The 20,966-nt window shown below is 42.8% G+C and overlaps 1 protein-coding gene and 1 long non-coding RNA gene across 2 annotated transcripts in view; both read right to left on the bottom strand.

Moving 5' to 3' along the window:
* Positions 1-1,281: 1,281 nt before the first annotated feature.
* Positions 1,282-5,693, bottom strand: LOC138974096 (uncharacterized). Its single transcript, XR_011458312.1, has 2 exons — positions 4,547-5,693; positions 1,282-2,624 (listed from the first exon to the last, which is right to left on the bottom strand). It is a non-coding gene; the product is annotated as an uncharacterized lncRNA (long non-coding RNA).
* A 2,206-nt stretch (positions 5,694-7,899) lies between these two features.
* Positions 7,900-20,966, bottom strand: part of LOC138974110 (uncharacterized) — a 340,574-nt gene continuing 327,507 nt past the window's right edge. Inside the window, exon 6 of the mRNA XM_070346805.1 lies at positions 7,900-10,046. Within this exon, the coding sequence (XP_070202906.1) occupies positions 9,553-10,046 (494 nt within the window). The 3' untranslated portion in view covers positions 7,900-9,552. The remainder of the gene's footprint in view (positions 10,047-20,966) is intronic.

Raw genomic sequence — 20,966 nt, 5'->3', positions numbered from 1 at the left:
GTGTGTCAGGTTTGAGTTGTCTTCAGCTTACAATAAAAATGTATGATGCGGCCACACACTCAAATATGCGCGCGCGTGAACACACAAACACACACACACACACACACACGCACGCACGCACGCACGCGCGCGCGCACACACCCACACACTCACACTCACACACACACACACACACACACACACACACATATATTTAACTAGAATGAATACCCGCTTCGCCGGGTAGCCGGCTTCGCCGGGAAGAAGTACTTAGAGCCGTACGCCGGCTTCGCCGGGTCCGAACAATGGACCCGCCAAGCTTAGGTCCCTCCCAGATTCGTGGAATGGGAACAGCACGAAAATGATTCAGTGGCCATAATGCCATTCCTGACCATATCGAGTCCCATCCTTGTCGACGAATGTAACCGTGTTAATCACCTTTGGAGGCGAACTCCACTCAAACAGGACTGAGCAAGTTAGAGCTTATCTCTAAGCCCTTTTGAACTGTTATGGCTTCTCAAAGGAAGGCCAGTACATAAAATTACACAAAAGCCGCCAGACCACATCACAAACAGAACTGAACAATGCACAGGTGTTGCTCACATAGAGACACACACACACACACACACACACACACACACACACACACACACACACACACAAACACAGAGAAGCCGTATCTATAGAGAGATAGATGACAGTGTATTTTTCGCGTGGCTATAAATTGATTCGACCTTTGGACGGGCGCGGTGGCGCGGTGGTAAGACGTCGGCCTCCTAATCGGGAGGTCGTGAGTTCGAATCCCGGTCGCTGCCGCCTGGTGGGTTAAGGGGAGACAGGGTAGGCAAACACTTTTTTTTTTCTTTTTTTGAAACAGTTTGCTGCCTGTTTGATTTTTGCAAGCAGAATAACCTAATTAAGGGAAACCATTTTAAATTTTGAGTGAAAAGCAATTTTTGGGGGTTTTATTCACCAAAATGTGAAAAAAAACGTTATAAAATGTGCTTTTTTTAAAATGTTGCAGTTTGTGAACCAGTGCATGTTTTGATCCAATTTTTCTTCTTTGCAGCAATATGTGTGTGTTTAATAATTCTGTGCATCGAAAAGCATTTCTAAGCAATATATTATTTTAATTTAGCATTTTCAGTTACCGGTTCAGTTCTGATAAGAAAAATACATGAGATCCTAACTGTCAGACTCATAAAAACCCAACCAATGCACTGAACTCTTATTCCATGCACAGAACTGATGCTGTACAACTCATAAACAACATATACAAAAACTGAACAAATCCATCAAGCCTTTCAAAAGTTGCAACATTTTAATTGTAGCGTTTTGTCTGAAAATTACATTCAGAGAAAACAGCATTTTAAAGATTTGAACCAGTACATACAAAAACAAGTAGCACAGTGCACCCTGAATTCATATGTTTTTATCAGAATGACCACTTTACTATGATGGGGAAATGATTTGACGATCAAATTATCCGGACTTTTTTTTAAAAATCATTTGAAAACTCATCTATGTTAGTGCAGATATGAATCAAAACGAAACTGTCGGACTCATAAAAACACAAGGAATCCACTGTATTCTTATTCCATGCACAGAAATGGTGCTTCACAAATCATAAACAACATATACAAAATTGGAACAAATCCATCTAGCCATTCAAAAGTTACAACATTTTAATTACCACATTTTGTCTCAAATTACATGTAGAGAAAACAGCATGTAAAAGAGTCTCACTAGTACCCCGGTAAACTAGTACCACAGTAGAGCTTGAATTAATGGGGTGTTTTTTTTTAACCAGAATAACACTTTAACTATGAAGGGGAAATGATTTGAAAATCAAATTATCAGATTTTTTTAATTTAAAAAAAAAATCATGAAAACATTAAAAAAGTCAATTATCTGTGTTTGTGCTGATATGAAAATATTGATCAGAACCAAACTGTCAGACTCATAAAAACCCAACGGATGCACTGATTTCTTATTCCATTGCATAGAAATGATGCTTCACAAATCATCAACAGCATTACATAATTATATATACACAAATGGAACAAAGCTATCAAGCCATTCAAAAGTTGCAACATTTTAATTACAGTATTTCTGTGCTCAATCCTAACACTGCAGCAAATTTCTGTAAAGCTGAATGTCCCTTTCCATGTACCAACATGGTCATACGCGGATTATTTTAAATGCAACTTTACCACCCGAAGCGTTGCAAACACCGGGAGAAGAGTAAACAACTGCAGACTTGAATGGACACTCATATGCACTCCAGATGCAGGGCCTGTGCAAATCCTTGGGCTGATGCATCACCTTCTTTCATAATCAGACTGCTATCAGACAAGCATTCAGTACAGGATATAGACCTTTCAGCAATAGATTGAGCTGATCAATGTTGACAAAAGCCCAACACATGTCAGCGGAGTGACGTTGCACAGTACCAGTATCCATATCTGCTTGTGATGGGTCAGAAGATGGCAAAGTATCTGTATCTTCTTATGGTTGGTCAGAAGATGGCAAAGCTGATGTTTCTGCTGTGGAAGAGGGTAGTTCCGGTTTAGCAAACTTTTCCATCAGGTCAATCTTTCTCCTCGCTGCCACCACAGGAGGACTGGTTCTCCCCTTGCTCCAACCTAATAAATACACAAACACTGATTTAATATTTGATACAACTGTCCATGGTTTTTGGCTCACGTAAGTGTAGCCTATGCGATCGTAACTTTGTCTGTCTGTGCGTGCGTGCGTGCGTGCGTGCGTCTGTGCGTGTGTATGTCTGTGGTAGAAACTCTAACATTTGAAGACGTCACATTACATTGACGTCACATTATGACGTAAGAGGGTTAGACGTCACGCGAAGGAAGTACTGACAGTCTCGGTCATTATTATTTTGAGCGCGCCGAGACTAGTTGGCAGTCGTGTCCTTGTAAGTAGGCGTACATGCAGACAGACAGATCTAGATCTAGTGTCTCGCTTTCTTGCACAGTTTCACCTATGCTCTTTCTGTGTGTGTGTGTGTGTGTGTGTGTGTGTGTGTGTGTGTGTGTGTGTGTGTGTGTGTGTGTGTGTGTGTGTGTGTGTGTGTGTGTGTGTGTGTGTGTGTGTGTGTGTGTGTGTGTGTGTGTGTGTGTGTGTGTGACGGAGTGATTGAGTTTGTGTTACTGTTTGTCGATTTCTTACGTGAGCCTTGATGGCTTCGCCTCTTGTTTGTAATAAGCTGCAAATTTTAAGACTCAATATAAACGTCAACAAGTGCTTGTACTTTATTTTGCAAATGACCATGTTACATGGGGTGTACCTCAACTTTTTGGCTAGGCCGGTAAATCAGAAATCCCAATCAGCCCCCAACCACTGAACCAGGCGGGTTTTCTTACAACCACCTCAGCGGCTCGTACCCACATATGTCGGTTGACGAACACACACACACACACACACACAAAAGACATTCATTAATTTAACAGTGACTCATACTCATTACATGTGGATTTGCACTACTTATTAATACCCAAACACACACAACTTAATGACAAAAAAGTGTATGTTTTAATATTAAATATATATAATGATAAATAATTGAAAATAAAAGCAGCCACGAAAAAGCAAAAGAAATCAAAGTATTCTCACCCTGTCACACACTAAACCTCACAGAAGGTTATCTCATATACATACCAGCCCCTATCACAAAATTTACATGTCAAGTTTACAATGGGATTTGAGTAACCACACAATCACATACAATGATACACACAGGAACTAATACTGAAACTAGCTGAATTATTTTCTTTCTTTCTTCCTTTCTTTTCATATTTTTCTTTTAAAATTAATTCATTTCATCACACTTGCTATGTATTTGCTTGTTTCTTGTCTGTTGTCTGTTTTGTGTGTGTGTGTGTGTTCTGTGTGTGTGTATACATTTTCAGATTTCCTAAACCTAGCACTGTTTGCAGGTGATCTTTATGCTTTTGATTCATGAGTTGCATCCCCAGTCCTTTAGTTTAACTCTTTTTTTTTCTTTGGTGAAGTAAATTGGATCTATTTTTTTATTCCTTAGTTAATGGAAAAGATTTGACAACAATATTGCTGTCAATGATAGGTTGGTCAGCCATGCTGGTGTAAACCAATCCTTTAGAATTAGAGAACGCTCTCTAGTAGGGTACTTATTTTCCTACGGTCAATGACCAGAAACAGAAACTGTGTCAGTCGTACATCGCTCAGATGCTGCTTCTCAGTTTGACCACAGACAAAGAATAATGATGACATGTTACACCATAGTAAGCTCTCAAGGACTGGCCAGCGAAGAACAATAAAATAGGGGTTGTGAAGACGATATCACAGAGATGATCGAGGGAGGGAGGGGCGGGGGGGAGGGGGGGGGGGGTTGCGGCGGCGGCATGGTCAGTAAATTGTATCAAGAAACCCGCAAAATACTTCAGACACAAACTGTTTATCATTTACCTGCAAACCCTAACACATTCTTACAACAACAACAACATAACAATGTGCAATAAATCACGTTGTCAAACAAACAAGATCGAAAAGAGGAAGAAGCAAAACCCACCTCGTCGAGTCAAGAATCTTAGAATGTCGTCTGCTTCAATTCGATCATGTTGGTTCATTTCGGAGTGTTGTTACTTCCTTCTACTGTTCGCTGCTGCTGGTTCATCTTTCTCTGATATTTCTTGCCACTATGCTGAACATTTCCAATGTTAGGGTTGTTCTCCGCAGCTCAAAACTTTGAAAAATGCTGCTGAATCGGTGAAAAAGTCATGGATTTGTTGACACCGGGGGACTGATAAGTTGTCTACTGCGCTTGCGCCAAATGCCTTTGACCTACATATATTTGCATATATTAATTCCGGGGTTTCGGTTGGAACGGATTCTCTCTCTTTGTGCCTATGTCAACGGAAATTCCCCAACGGTGATGACGTCATCTTGAAGAACGGAAATTTCCACACAGTTTGAACAGCGAAGGGTCATGTCATGTGCGCACATTTACCAGCACGGAGTATCCAAAGTAGACCATTTTTTCGATTTTTTTGATAAAACACAGACAAAAACAACAAAACATCGGTTTGAAAATGGTTTTATTTACATGAATACATGTCTAAAATGACAAAAGCAGATTATTGAATGCATTCCAGGATGTTCAAAGGTGTGAAAAATGCAACAACCCCAAAAAGGTGGATGAGACCAAAAAAACTCATTTTGCCTACCCGGTCTGCCCTTAAGTGTGGAGATTTTTCCGATCTCCCAGGTCAACTTATGTGCAGACCTGCTAGTGGCTTATCCCCCTTCGTGTGTACACGCAAGCACAAGACCAAGTGCGCACGGAAAAGATCCTGTAATCCATGTCAGAGTTCGGTGGGTTATAGAAACACGAAAATATCCAGCATGCTTCCTCCGAAAGCGGCGTATGGCTGCCTTAATGGCGGGGTGAAAACGGTCATACACGTAAAATTCCACTCGTGCAAAAAACACGAGTGTACGTGGGAGTTTCAGCCCACGAACGCAGAAGAAGAAGAAGAAGAAGATTCGACCTTTGCACTTTTACAGTGAGGATAATTTACGGGTCCAATTTACGTTCTGGACACTGCGGTGACCTTCTAAAAATAGTAACAGAACGCCGGGAATATCCGAAGATACAACAGTGCACCATACGAAGGAAGGGAGGTAAACGCTGAAAACATGGAGAAGATGAGAAGATAAGGAAGAGTTACTTATAATGGTGAAATGAACACAAAAACCAAATTCGGTTCAGCGCTGCGCGCTGAGAGCACGTGTTGAAATATCTCATCGATGATATTGTGTCCGGGGTGTAGCTGAATACGGTGTCCAAATTTGAAAAAGATCCACCGAGAACTTTGGCTTTGGTGTGTCGGTATGGGGGCCCGGGTAGCTGAGGTGGAACCAAAATAGCTGAGGTGGAACCAAAATCGGTTCAGCGCTGCGCGCTGAGAGCACGTGTTGAAATATCGACCAGGTTGTGTCCTGTACCGGGTCTACCTGAATATGCCCACCAAATTTGAAGCAGATCCATCGAGAACTTTGGCCGTGCATCGCGAACTCACACACAGACACACAGACACACACACAGACACACAGACAGACACACGTCGCATATATATATACATATACATAAAAAAAAAACATCAGAAATTGTGAAAGAAACAATTGAAAGTCAGCAGAGACTTTCTTCCGAGATTTGTTAAAATCTCTCAGCAGAGAGAGAGAGAGAGAAATAAGTATCCCTTCACAGACAGCCTATTGGGAGCATCAGACCCTCCTCAAGGGGGACCGAGATTTACAGAGCAAAGTCCCTTTGTGGGGGACGTATCGCAAGGTAATCTAGTCCTGAGGAGGACCATTGTATTTGTACCTAGACCAGACACGTGTTTCGACACTATTGTGTCTCATCAGTGGTCAGGTGGTACTGATGGCGAGAGTTGTCAACCCATGGTATCCAACTAAGAAGCAAACCATTCTCTGAATGGTAGCTTCTGTTGGCATGGGAGACTACCCTCATCTGACAACCCCAAGAGGATATCTGTGAAGGGAAACACTTTGATTAAAGGCCAAAGTGTAGAATTGATATTTATTAAGAAAGAATTTAGAAATTTAGACAAGTTTTAACCAAGAAATTAGGTTAAAACAAGGGAAATTTGAAAAAGCCTAAAGGGAGGTAACTCTGTACTAGCCTGCAGATCCAGAAATGGACACGCGAACAAGTTAGATCTAATTTTGAAAAGGTTAAACAGGAAAAGCGGTCAACTTTTCACTGCTGTTCAACACAGGACTTGGTAAAGAAGAAGTTTTCTGCTTTATTCAATTGGATCGCTTTAAAGGCGATGCAACTTTCACGGTGACCACATTATAAAAAAAACATCAGAAATTGTGAAAGAAACAATTGAAAGTCAGCAGAGACTTTCTTCCGAGATTTGTTAAAATCTCTTAGCAGAGAGAGAGAGAGAGAAATAAGAATCCCTTCACAGACAGCCTATTGGGAGCATCAGACCCTCCTCAAGGGGGACCGAGATTTACAGAGCAAAGTCCCTTTGTGGGGGACGTATCGCAAGGTAATCTAGTCCTGAGGAGGACCATTGTATTTGTACCTAGACCAGACACGTGTTTCGACACTATTGTGTCTCATCAGTGGTCAGGTGGTACTGATGGCGAGAGTTGTCAACCCATGGTATCCAACTAAGAAGCAAACCATTCTCTGAATGGTAGCTTCTGTTGGCATGGGAGACTACCCTCATCTGACAACCCCAAGAGGATATCTGTGAAGGGAAACACTTTGATTAAAGGCCAAAGTGTAGAATTGATATTTATTAAGAAAGAATTTAGAAATTTAGACAAGTTTTAACCAAGAAATTAGGTTAAAACAAGGGAAATTTGAAAAAGCCTAAAGGGAGGTAACTCTGTACATAGCCTGCAGATCCAGAAATGGATACGCGAACAAGTTAGATCTAATTTTAAAAAGGTTAAACAGGAAAAGCGGTCAACTTTTCACTGCTGTTCAACACAGGACTTGGTAAAGAAGAAGTTTTCTGCTTTATTCAATTGGATCGCTTTAAAGGCGATGCAACTTTCACGGTGACCACATTATAAAAAAAACATCAGAAATTGTGAAAGAAACAATTGAAAGTTAGCAGAGACTTTCTTCCGAGATTTGTTAAAATCTCTCAGCAGAGAGAGAGAGAGAGAAATAAGTATCCCTTCACAGACAGCCTATTGGGAGCATCAGACCCTCCTCAAGGGGGACCGAGATTTACAGAGCAAAGTCCCTTTGTGGGGGACGTATCGCAAGGTAATCTAGTCCTGAGATATATATATATTAGATATATATATATAGATATACTACCTAAGACAGATAGAAGAGCAAAAACATTTGTATTTAAAAGTAATTGTGTGTTTTTGTTGGTGCTTTATGAGAAATGCCAAGATTTGCTATCGACTTTTCAAACAGGCAGTAAACATTTGTAAATTGTAAACGACATGTTTAGACTAAAAAGGTTCTAACAGGGGAAGCAGTTTCTAAGCGCAATCACCTGGTCAAGATCTGAACGACGTAAAACAGAAGCACGATGACGTCAATTCTTGTTTTGCGTCATAGAACTGACGAAGTCTTGCTCTGGCAATCTCTGTAGAGGTTACATGCCGAGTCTCAGTGATTATTAAAAATAATGGTCGAAGTTAGCGGATCATGAAAAATGCGAGCTTCAGCGAGCTTTTTCATGACCGCGAACTGAGACCATTATTTTTAATAATCACTGAGACGAGGTGTGTAACCTCTTTATTCCTCCTTTCTTCAGTTATTCCAAAAAAACAGGAGTTTTTGTGCGAAAGTTTGATCGAATCCGAATCACTCAACCAGTCAACCTGCGCAGGCGATCGATTAATGCGCGGTTGTATAGTTCCGTGCAAATCATTCCATTCTGTTAACACTTCTTTTCAGTTTCCCTGTTTTGGACTAAAATCAAGTACACAGATATGCTGTTATTCTGCTGTGGCGGTAAAGGCAGATATTGTGTGTTCTGTTTATGTTTTAATATCGCTTAGTAAATGTTCTTTCGTCAAATGGGACTAGCAGACGAACTTTTGCACCCGTGTTCCAACGTTAATTACTGTATGAAGTTCAGTTTTCTTGGGAAAATAGTGTATGAAACCGCTTTATGTTGTTTAAATTGATGAGATGTGTGCATTTGGTTGCGTGTGATCTGTTTATAAAATGAAATATTGTTGAAAACTGACCGTCGGATTGCAGTCAGTGTTGTCGAAGAAACTGCGTTAAAAGAAGGGGAACTACTCTTGTCGCCAGAGTATGAGTTACTTGCCTTGGGAATTTGCTTGTGATGAACGGTTTGTGCACTGCAGATCTAGATTCAGAAAACAACCGAACTCATGGATTTTATATGGAGATTCATGTGTTCAGGCCTGTAGTTGTTAATTTAAATGCGGTATGTTTGTATTGTTTGCTCCAGAGATGTATACTTCGTACGTATAGAGCGTTCGGAACTTTTCAGTCGCAAAAGTAGTACCGAAACAGAACAGCTTCTCAACCCATTGCACTATCGAGGATTCAGGCTGTTGCTGGCTCGTTATTTGTTTGGTTGCTGGGTCATTATCGAAAAATAACTAGCTCTACAAGTTTACAGAGGTAAAGAAGCAGAGGGGGGAATAAAAGTGATTACACTCTGCAAAAAAAAACAGGAATAACCTGATGTGTTTTGGTTCTGGTGGTGGTGGCGGCGGTTGTTGTTGTTGTTGTTGTTGTTGTTGTTGTTGTTGTTGTTGTGGGGGGTGGTGGTGGAGGCGGTGGTGTTGTTGTTGTTGTTTTGGTGGTCGTGGTGGTGATGGTGGTGGTCGTGGTGGTGGTAGTGGTGGGGGTGGTAGAGGTGGTGGAGACGACAGTGATGAAGCTCACGGTAGAGGTGGTGATGATGGCGGCATGTCCCGACAAGACACACTTCCTATCTCTCCTCCTTTAGGCGATGGTGGTGGTCGTCGTCGTCGCTGGTGGTATTGGTGGTCGTTGTGGTGACGGCGGTGGTAGTGGTTTTTGTATTAGGTTGTGGCGTGGGTGGTGGGGGTAGTGGTTGTTGTATGGGATGGCGTGGTGGTGGTGGTGACAGGAGGCGTGCGGACCATGATGAGCTGTGTGGTGCAGCGTGATACTGCATTCAGCCTGTCTTGACGATCAGTCCTCTCATCAGTCAGCCCTATATCATCATCACGCTGATCTCTGTCCTGTAACACGGCCACCACGCGCCGCTCCAGGCCTGACACCCAGTCATACCTCGCTACTGTCACTGTGTCCGTTGCCGCCACCGCCACGTCCTGCACAGCTCGCTCCCACCTCGCCCTGTTGTGTCTCCAGTCTTGATCTCCCAACACACTCACCGGTACACCTGCATCCTTCAGTCCCTGCACCACGCCGCTAGCTGGTGACGTCACTCGCCATGCCTCATCTGTGACGTCATCCTGAAGATCGTCGCTTCTGGTCAGGACGAACACGTCGCGGTAGCTCAGCCGGGAGGGACTGTTGGCGGCGCTCCTCCCTGCAGGAAAAAGACGGTTGTAACGGTTACACAGTCTTGTTTGATAAATAGTCGTGTATGTAAGCAAACATTCGTTACATTTTAAAGGGATACGCGGCATCCGGGTGGCGCTCTCTGGGGAGAGCGCCGCTCGCTGTGTCCCAAGAAACGCAACTCCACCGATACTCTTTGACATGATAGTTTCCCTTGCGTTTGCGGCTGCAAAATGGCGGAAAGATGGCGAGGCCGATTCATCACGAAAAAGGAGAAGGGTAGGCGTCACCTTGTCAGTAAAGTTTGGAAGAATACACCAGACAACCAAAGTAATAACAAATCAGCCGTGCATAACGATGAAATCGAGCCCGCGGAGGAGGAAACTGCACACGAGTGGCAGACGGGCCGGCGTATCGTTGAATTGCATCATTTGGCAGACGAACTTCGCTCATGCAAGTGTTGTGAGAAACCTCTGCACTTGCACAACATAACCAAAGAGCAGAGATACGGATACGCAAGCTTGTTCTGCGTCAGGTGTGAGTGCGGATCGATCAACAAGGTGACGACCGGGAAACGCCATCGTGCTACAAATTCAAACGGCATGGTCTACGACGTAAACACGAAAGCAGCTTACGGTGAGTAGATCTAGATCTAGGCCTCTCTCTCTCTCTCTCTCTCTCTCTCTCTCTCTCTCTCTCTCTCTCTCTCTCTCTCTCTCTCTCTCTCCCTCTCCCTCTCCCTCTCTCTCTCTCTCTCTCTCTCTCACTCTGAGTGGAGATGTGATAGGAGTCAGGGGTGGACGAGGGGGGGGGGGGGTTCTGGGGTTTCTGTGTAATATTTTTGTGTGTTTTTGGCTCACGTAAGTGTAGCCTATGCGATCGTAACTTTGTCTGTCTGTGCGTGCGTGCGTGCGTGCGTGCGTCTGTGCGTGTGTATGTCTGTGGTAGAAACTCTAACATTTGAAGACGTCACATTACATTGACGTCACATTATGACGTAAGAGGGTTAGACGTCACGCGAAGGAAGTACTGAAAGTCTCGGTCATTATTATTTTGAGCGCGCCGAGACTAGTTGGCAGTCGTGTCCTTGTAAGTAGGCTACATGCAGACAGACAGATCTAGATCTAGTGTCTCGCTTTCTTGCACAGTTTCACCTATGAGGGCCCCAAAGGGTTTAAAACCGTGATCGTGATTGGCGTTTTTTGACCTTTCTGTGACCGTGATTGCCGAAATTTCCATTTCTGTGATCGTGATGGGACTTTGCCCGTGATCCGTGATGACAAAAAAATCAAGTCTCGTGATCGTGATCGTCATTTGTTTTCGTGATCGTGATGGGCATTATTGCAAAGCATTTTATTTTCAACGTACATTTTTCACAGCTGTATTACACTCTATAATCCTCTTGTCTATTCGGTAAGGAGCCAACCCCGATTGAAGGGAAGCAACAACACATTCAGAAATATGATTTTGAGAGCGATTGCTTCCCTTTAAAAGAACCAATTACACACTGACAAAAAGAGATCCAATCAGAAGGCAAATTGCAAAAGTCTGCCAAACTTCATCCAATGGAAGGGCTTCGTGCAAAAGTTTTGAGTGCAATTCGAATTCGAAGATCAAAAATGGCGTGCAGCGGTACTGTCATCGAACTTCTGTTATATTTTGTGGATTCAAGCCAGACCAAAGCAGGCGGCGAGAATGCCTTCCTTGGTGGAAAGGTCAGGCTACGGGTCGGTCTTTCTGAAGACGAAATATCAAGGTATGTTGATCTATGTTGCTCTATGACAGTTCTGAATGTAGGCAAAGATCTTGAAATTTGTTCAAGATCGTTGAGTTTGAGTGAGATCATTGACATTGTCGACATTGCCACGTCCGGCTGTCACTCGCACGGTGTGACCTCGACTGGCTCGAGATCGAGTCTGCGTTTAGCCAAAACCGAAACTAGAAATGTGTTTTTCATCCCAGCAACGTGGACACGCTTGGCATAGATTCTAATTGTCGCTTCTTTGCATTAAGCTTGGATTTATTTTAGCGCCTGTAAACTTTAATATCAACAATGGGTTAAATTCAGAAACAATGGCGGGGAGACGCGCCAGTTTGGGTCACTTGATCCTCATGTCAAAGACGATCAAAGTCATGTTCGTTGGGGATTTTGTCAGGCATGCTACTTTTCCGGTAATTGCCGGAAATCCGATAAAGCCGTTTTCAAAATCCGGTAAAGTCAAATTTTTTCCGGTGAAGTTAAAAAATTTCCGCAAAAACGATCCGTGTGAATATCGCGCAACGCGACCGGGCGCCGGTCTCAATGAAGCCAGCGCACAGTAGTGTTGTTTTCACCAGTTTGGAGGTGTGTTGAATGGTGGTGGGGGGAGGCTAAAATGGGATTTTTAACAAGATCACAACACTATTACAACCCCTAAAATGATGCCCAGAATGCACCAGATTGCACAGATTTTAACCGTTTTTTGAAAAAAATTCCGGGGGGGCATGCCCCCGGACCCCCCTAGTTGGCTCGCCTGCGTCGCAGGCTCAGGCTTGTGGCTTCGCTACTGGTACTGCGCGCTTCTTTCAAGTAAAACCGTTTTTGGTCTGTAGCATTCCTGTTTGTTTTTCAAGGCCATGAAACCAGGCGATGGTGTACCTCAAATTGTATGGCAAAGTTGAAAATAAAGAACCCATCACACATACATGACTTTGTACTTTAATTTCAATCCACCCAATAGTTTTTCAGAAAATGGGTTTACAAGATTTAGCTCTGGAAATGTGAAATTGTGCAAGTATATATCCATGTGTGTGAGTGAGGGTGTGGGGGTTGAATGTGTATGAGTGGAGAGAGAGAGAGAGAGAGAGAGAGAGAGAGAGAGAGAGAGAGAGAGAGAGAGAGAGAGAGAGAGAGAGAGAGAGAGAGATAGAGAGAGAGAGAGAGAGAGAGAGAGAGAGAGAGAGAGAGAGAGAGAGAGAGAGAGAGAGAAAACCCAATGAAAACAACATTCTTGTTACTGATTACAAATCATGATATGTATTTCTATGTGTGTATGAAAGAGAATTCAAAAAATAATTATAAAAAAGTGCAACAGTTGTCACTTTGTGTTGAATAAACAATAGATCCAGAGGAGCGAATTACTGTGTGGTTGTGTTTACTTTGACACGTGCTTTCTGTACATGCAACTTTTACCGTGACCGTGATTTGCCACTGGTGTTCGTGATCGTGAAAACAAAAATCAAGGTACCTGTGATCGTGAAAGCGAAAATTTCCCTTCCCGTGATCGTGATGATACCCCCCCTTTAGGGCCCTCGGCTGTGTGTGTGTGTGTGTGTGTGTGTGTGTGTGTGTGTGTGTGTGTGTATGTGTGTGTGTGTATATGTGTGTATGTGTGTGTGTGTGTGTGTGTGTGTGTGTGTGTGTGTGTGTGTGTGTATGTGTGACGGAGTGATTGAGTTTGTGTTACTGTTTGTCTATTTCTTACGTGAGCCTTGAAGGCTTCGCCTCTTGTTTTGGGTTGAGTTTCAATTTTTGGGGTATTAATCAGTGACAAAATCTGCTGCCTGAAACTGGTAATGATCATCCTCAGAATGCACCAGATTGCACCATTTTGCATCCTTTTTTTTCAAAATTTTCCGGGGGGGCATGCCCCCGGACCCCCCTAGCAAGCTAGGCGCTTCGCGCCGTCGGCTCGGCGCTTCACACCTTCACACCCATATCTTCACAACATACTTTTGGAATCCCCCCCATAAAATGAACTGATCCGCCCCTGGGAGTGCACTGTCCATTGTGCATACTGAGATGGTGAGTGGTTGTACTGTTTTCCTTTTTTGGGCCATTTTTATTTTCCCAGAAATTACAATTTACATTTTTTTTTTATAAATACTGTGCATCCAGTCAAACTCCCATGTACTACAATGTTGAGTATGGATGCATTGTTCTGTTATGTTATGTCTTCACAGTCTTGTACAGTTGTAGTTTCTTTTATTCATTTGTTTTTGTTTAGGTGTTTTGTTTTTTTACTTGGTATGTTATCAAAAAATAAAAAACACACATGTTTGACACACACACAAAACAATAATTTTTGGCAAAGCATGTATGTCTAACAACAACATTCTTGAAAATACTGCCCCCACCCCACACATATATCTTTAGAACCCTGCCATACATGATACAAGGAGCTCTAATGGTGCTACACAGCATTCCCCTAGTATTATTCCACGGTCATTTCTCTGTATTATATTAGAATGTGATTCTGTTTTGTACAGGCATGATGCATTCCGGCATCACCAACAGACAGATGACAAGTATGATGGCTACTCTGGAGATCCGTGGCCTGCACCATAAGTCAATGAAGAAGAAGTGCATCCACACATTATGACGTTGCAAAACAGTCCTGTGATCAAGCACTACAGGCTGAGGCAGTATCAGCAACGCCCGATTGTCAGACTAACTATATATTGTGTGTGTGTGTGCGTGTGTATGTCTGCGCGCTCATGCAGAGGGAAGTTTTGGGTTGGGCTTTTGGTGTTTAGTTTGTGTAAAGTTCTGTAAGTGATGAATAAAATTTTGGGGTACATTTTATTTGATGACTTGGACCCGGAGTCTCTCTCTCTGTCTCTCTCTCTCTCTGTCTGTCTCTGTCTCTCTCTCTCTCTCTCTCTCTCTCTCTCTCTGTCTCTCTCTCTCTCTGTCTGTCTCTGTCTCTCTCTCTATTTTGAATCTTAGTGTGTCTGTCTGGTCTGAGACTGAGAGCAAGTGCGTTCGCATGAGCGGAATTTTGTATTATTTCAACACTGTGTATCATTATGTGCTTGAGCGTACCTTCGCTAAAATAAGGGCCTGAAAGCAACAAAAAAACTAAAATGGTAACCCTATTCTTTTTTACATTAAATGAATGTGAATAGTGTCTATATCTTGCCCAGAAAATATTAGAGCACTCGCATATTCCTTTCAAATGTAGCATATAATACCAATGATTTTTATTCCAAAAAGTAGGGGGTAGGGGTATAAAAGATGCTGCCACTCGGAAAAAAAAGCACGTTGACCTACAGTTTTCTTGTGTTTATTTTGAAGGTAAGATATCAAATATCCTGCTGCAAGAAAATCAGAGTGCTGTCATATTCCATTTTGTCATTATGGTTGTTTGAACAACAAGATTCGCTGATTTTTGTAAATATTTCAACACAGTATGTCGTTATCGGTTTGAGTTTACTTTTATTTTTTTTGTCAATTGACATATTTTCTTACTAAAAAGCATATTCTACCTCCTACCACAATAAAAAACAAGTCGCGTAAGGCAAAATTACTACATTTAGTCAAGCTGTGGAACTCACAGAATGAAAGTTGAAACTGAACGCAATGCAATTTTTCAGCAAGACCGTATACTCGTAGCATCGTCAGTCCACCGCTCATGCTCATGGCAAAGGCAGTGAAATTGACAAGAAGAGCGGTTTAGTAGTTGCGCTTTTCTGTACCTCTCTTCGTTTTAACTTTCTGAGCGTTTTTTTAATCCAAACATATCATATATATATGTTTTTGGAATCAGAAAATGATGGAGAATAAGATGAACGTAAATTTGGATCGTTTTATAAAAAGTTTTTTTTTTAACATTTTTCAGATTTTTAATGACCAAAGTCATTATTAATTTTTAAGCCACCACGCTGAAATGCAATACCGAAGTCCGGGCTTCGTCGATGATTACTTGACCAAAATTTCAACCAATTTGGTTGAAAAATGAGAGCGTGACAGTGCCGCCTCAACTTTCACGAAAAGCCGGATATGACGTCATCAAAGACATTTATCAAAACAAAACAAAAATGGGGATATCATACCCAGGAACTCTCATGTCAAATTTCATAAAGATCGGTCCAGTAGTTTAGTCTGAATCGCTCTACACACACACACACAGACACACACACACACACATACGCGCGCACGCACACACACACACACACACACACACACACACACACACATACACCACACCCTCGTCCCGATTCCCCCTCGATGTTAAAATATTTAGTCAAAACTTGACTAAATATAAAAAAGTACCCATTCACTAATGACTGCTGAACACCATGCATATCATATAACCACTGTTTTGGTCAAAATGTTCAGAAACTGCCGAAAAGAGGGCCTCGTAGCAACAAAACTATTTTTTACACTAAATTAATGTGGATGGTGTCTATATCTTGCCCAGAAAATATTAGAGCACTGTCACAGTGTCAGTGTCATATTTTTTTCAAATGTAGCGTATCCCTTTAAGACACAACCTATCCGTGTATTTGTTTTCTCAAACACACACACCACCACTCCCAACCCCCCTCCCACACACACACCACCACTCCCAACCCCCCTCCCACACACACACCACCACTCCCAACCCCCCTCCCACATACACACTTGATTTATAAAATCACCACACATTGTGTACATTTTCAACAAACACAGACAGCAAAACTTCGACGTCATGACGTAATTTTGAAGTTTACTTCAATAAAAATGACGTCATTTTTTCTCCCTGCAGTCTGACCTGACTTTGGATTTGATTGAAAATTTAGTTCTTGAGCAAAGACTTGTCAATATATTTTCGAGGGAGGGGGGGTTGAGGGGGGGGGGGGGGGGGTGGTAAAACACCATTAGGGAACGGGAAGGTTTACCCCTCAATTAAACCTACCACAATCATCATTATCACCATCACCATCACCAACATCATCATCATCATCATCATCATCATCATCATCATCATCATTATTATCATCAGCTACACAACTTACCCACACCCAGACGGCACAGCACGGCAGCGATATCCTGACCACACTGTGCGCAGTCCACTGGCCACCGACTTGTGTGAGCGTTGCCATGGTGACTCAGCCGTATCACGCTCAGCCCGTCCCCAGGGGCAGGCACGCCGCTGTCGCTGTAGTCGTGGACAGGATACCTGTTAATAAAGGGTTGTATTTCACGCAGGACGGCGGGCGCCGAGCGGAGGGGGACAGTGAACACCTGTGTCTGCAGTGCTGGGGGTATCTTGGTGTTCAGAACACCGGCACACCACAGGTACAGGTGTGGTACTCGCTGCGCTAGGCGTGTTACAAGGCGTGTGTGACGGGGACCTTGCTTCTGCCTGTGACACAGAATGGAGACATGGTGTTAGAGATGTGTGTCACACTCACATGAGACATGGTAAGCTGATAATAGTAATGCGTTATTCGCAACTTTACAAAAGATGTCACTTGATATTTTACCAATTTACGCACTTTGTGGTTATAACAACATGCAATTCCACTCGTACACGGTGGTGCGAGTTACATGAATCAGACAGTTAACTCTCTCTCTCTCTCTCTCTCTCTCTCTCTCTCTCTCTCTCTCTCTCTCTCTCTCTCTCTCTCTCTCTCTCTCTCTCTCTCTCCTTCTCTCCTTCTCTCTCTCTTTCGCTCTCTCGCTCTCTCTCTCTCTCTCTCTCACACACACACACACACACACACACACACACACACACACACGCACACACGTATGAACACAAACCTGCTGTCAAAATCCGCCTCGTCGATCAAGACGTGTAGGTGGTCGTTTTTCATACACGCCAAGAGGTCGGTGACGGCCTGCTCGACATCCGCCTCGCTGTCCCAGAAATTGTACCGGTGGTACGACACGCTGCCTGGTGTCAGGGAAGGCGTCGGGCCCGCGCTCAGCGACATCTCCAGCTGTTTTTTGATGGATGTGTTGACGGCCCAGGTGTTGTACAATGTTGACAACACGTGCACATCGTGCCCCTGTCGCAGCCACCTTAACCCTTGCAGCACCAGCACCACGGTCTTACCTGTTGGAACACAAACAATAGTAAGGTTACTAAATTGCAGGACAATGTGAAAACAAGGCAGTGTTAGATGTAGCTCTAGACGACTTGCACATCGTGACCCTGGTGACAGGGAAGATGTAGGCCCGCGATCAGCCACCTCAACCCCTGCAGTACCAGAACTGTCTTACCTGTTCACACATAAAATTTGACCTAAACAATATACATGTATTACAATACAATTTGAAAGCAAGGCTCTGTTACATTGAGTCCGTTTCACCAGTTACACGCGAAACACAGCATCCGGAACATAGCAATGAGCATAACAAAATGGATATAACTGCCAAGAACATTCTTATTTTAGAAAATTAAATTTCAAGGAGACTAAATGAACAAACTTTTCTCCGAGTCAGCTGGATGCCTTTCCTTCAGTTGACACATTTTGGATGGAATCAGACAACACACACAGCGTGCACAAACCGTCCTCCAACAAAACTAGAACCTTCTGGTACGATGACGATAAAGTAAAACTTGACAAAAAAACAACGTCATACACATCGCGTCAATCATTCGACTAAGACGTCATTTCAGCAAATTAGCTGGCATCAGAGCACTGTCATGGGGCTGTCACACTATAACGTATAGCAGTAACTTCTGCCGTCTTATGATTATTTTCTTCGAAACGCTGGAATACGTTTGACATAAGTTAGGTGTAGGTTTCTTATTAGTAGTAATACGTTAAAAGCAAACTGGTATAAGCTGGCATACGTTCTGGTATGCTGAGACCGAAAAACAAAATTTGAACATGTTCAAAATGTGTGGACGTATGCCGACGTACTCTTCATACGTTAGGCGTACGCTAGACATACGCTACGCATATGTTAAATACGTGACAGGTAGTTTACTCATACAGACATACGTCGAGATACGTTGAGATACGTCGAGATACGCTAGCAGAAAGGTGTACCATACAGCTAACTTATCGATAACCTATTGCAGTAGTAACATGTGACCTATGTCTTACCTATATCTAACGTATTCGAAGCATGTCTGACGATCGTGTAACTTATTGAACGTGTCGCTACCGTACAACTAGCGTATGATTGGCGTGTTGCTGTCCCTGTATATAAATGGCTCTTCCTCTGCGGTTCTTGGTAGAGGTCTGCGTCTTCGGACCCATGTTGGTTGCTCGCACAGTGTGGAATGATGTTCTGTCTGAGATTGACGCAATATTTATTGTGATTGTCACGTGATCGTTCGAAACATGCCGTAGATCCCGCTGCGCATAGGTTTCTCATAAGTTACTCACACGTTGGGCATAAGGCGAGGTCGCTTGACATACGCTGGTTATACGCTATGATACGCTATCATAAGTTTCATATAAGTTAGTGATGTGTTTGTAATAAGTTAGACGTACGCTATGAAAACGTAATGCATAAGTCCAATTTAGAATTTTGATGCTTTTTTTTGGACGTATGCCAACGTATTGACATTATTGTTTGACATTTCATATGCTAGAAATAAGTTTCTCTAAAACGCTAGAGTGTGACAGCCCCATAAGGAAATCAGAAACATTGTTCTGTCAGTATCGTTTGCCGCAACAACAGCGACGACAATAATTATGTTATATAACATAGTTGTTGTTCACGATGATGATGATGATGATGATGATGATGATGATGATGATGATGATGATGATGATGATGATGAGGAACATTAATGAAAATTACCAAAATGTTGTGTGTCGGTGTTTTAAACAAATATAAAACAATGGCAGAAGCAGCAGTAGTAGTAATAAAAGGGTGGTGGTGGTGGTGGGTTTGTTTCTTTTCATGACAGCAGTACTAACACAGCACCCTTCAATCAATCAATCAATCAATCAATGACGCTTATATCGCGCATATTCCGTGGGTACAGTTCTAGGCGCTCTGCAGTGATGCCGTGTGAGATGAAATTTTATACGGCCAGTAGATTGCAGCCATTTCGGCGCATATTTACCTTTCACGGCCTATTATTCCAAGTCACACGGGTATAGGTAGACAATTATTAACTGTGCCTAAGCAATTTTGCCAGGAAAGACACTTTTGTCAATCGTGGGATCTTTAACGTGCACACCCAATGTAGTGTACACGGGGGGAGGGTTCGGACACACATGTCAGCAGGTGTACGGTGTAACCTCATTCACGTCATGTTCTACTAGTGATGTTCACATGTGCGACTTTCAGCCGAGTTTGAAACGATTTTTGTCAATGAGAAGGCAGACAATAGTTGGCACAGCAAAATAATCGCGAAGTTAACCATTTGAAAAGTCAACCCGAATTTTGATCAATTGCCGGAAGGCCTGGTCGGAAAGAAATCTCCCTTTGAAAACTGTGCGACTTTGAGCAAAGAACCTAAATACAGGGCGTTTGCTTTGAACAGCTTTTTCTGGAGGCTTAATTAGTTAACCGAGTGCGCCCAGGGCTGAGGTGCACGAAGATCGAAGCGGGTGACAACCATTGGGTGGTAACTTGGTGAGAGTTGTCACCTTCTTGGGGGCTAACCGACTTGGGTCTCTCCCTCCCACTTGGTCGCGGTGCACGAAGCCGTCTCGGTCATTTACCCTACTGTGTCGGAGGTTATAAATAGATTCGGGAAAGTGACTTGAGTGGCCTTAGTGCGCATGCGCTGATCATGGTGTCTACCGTGGAGCCATCGGGAATCCAAGGGAAATTAAAGAAATCTTGACTATAATTATCAGAAAAGGGAAGGGCAGTGACCAAAAATAAATGATACATTTGTAAATGTGGATAAGCACTGAGGCGAAAAACTAACGTGTGTCTGTTTTTGAGCGCTTTTAGGGCACATCAATTAGGGTTGGGGTTGGGTGAAGAGGGAGATGCAAAAAAACAAAAAACTACTGTGAATTTTGGTTATTTTTATCAAAATTCTGTTTGTTTTATAAAGTTATATCTGAGGTTTCACAGATTTTCAATTTGCACTGATACACTGGCCTCGAATGAATCCCTCGGTACCGGTAATGCTTTTAGGTCTACGACCGAACCAAAATCATCCTGTTTCTTAATGTTTTGAGCAATGGTTTTTTTTTCTTTACATTTTAATTCAGCTTCATTCTACTCAGAAGAAAATCTTTCAATGTGATGACAAAAACATTAGATACACGTTTG

This window comes from Littorina saxatilis, linkage group LG8 (assembly GCF_037325665.1).
Source record: "Littorina saxatilis isolate snail1 linkage group LG8, US_GU_Lsax_2.0, whole genome shotgun sequence".
Lineage (NCBI taxonomy): Eukaryota > Metazoa > Mollusca > Gastropoda > Littorinimorpha > Littorinidae > Littorina > Littorina saxatilis.
Note: the sequence above shows the minus strand (reverse complement) of the source record. Positions and strands in the feature narration are given on the sequence as shown.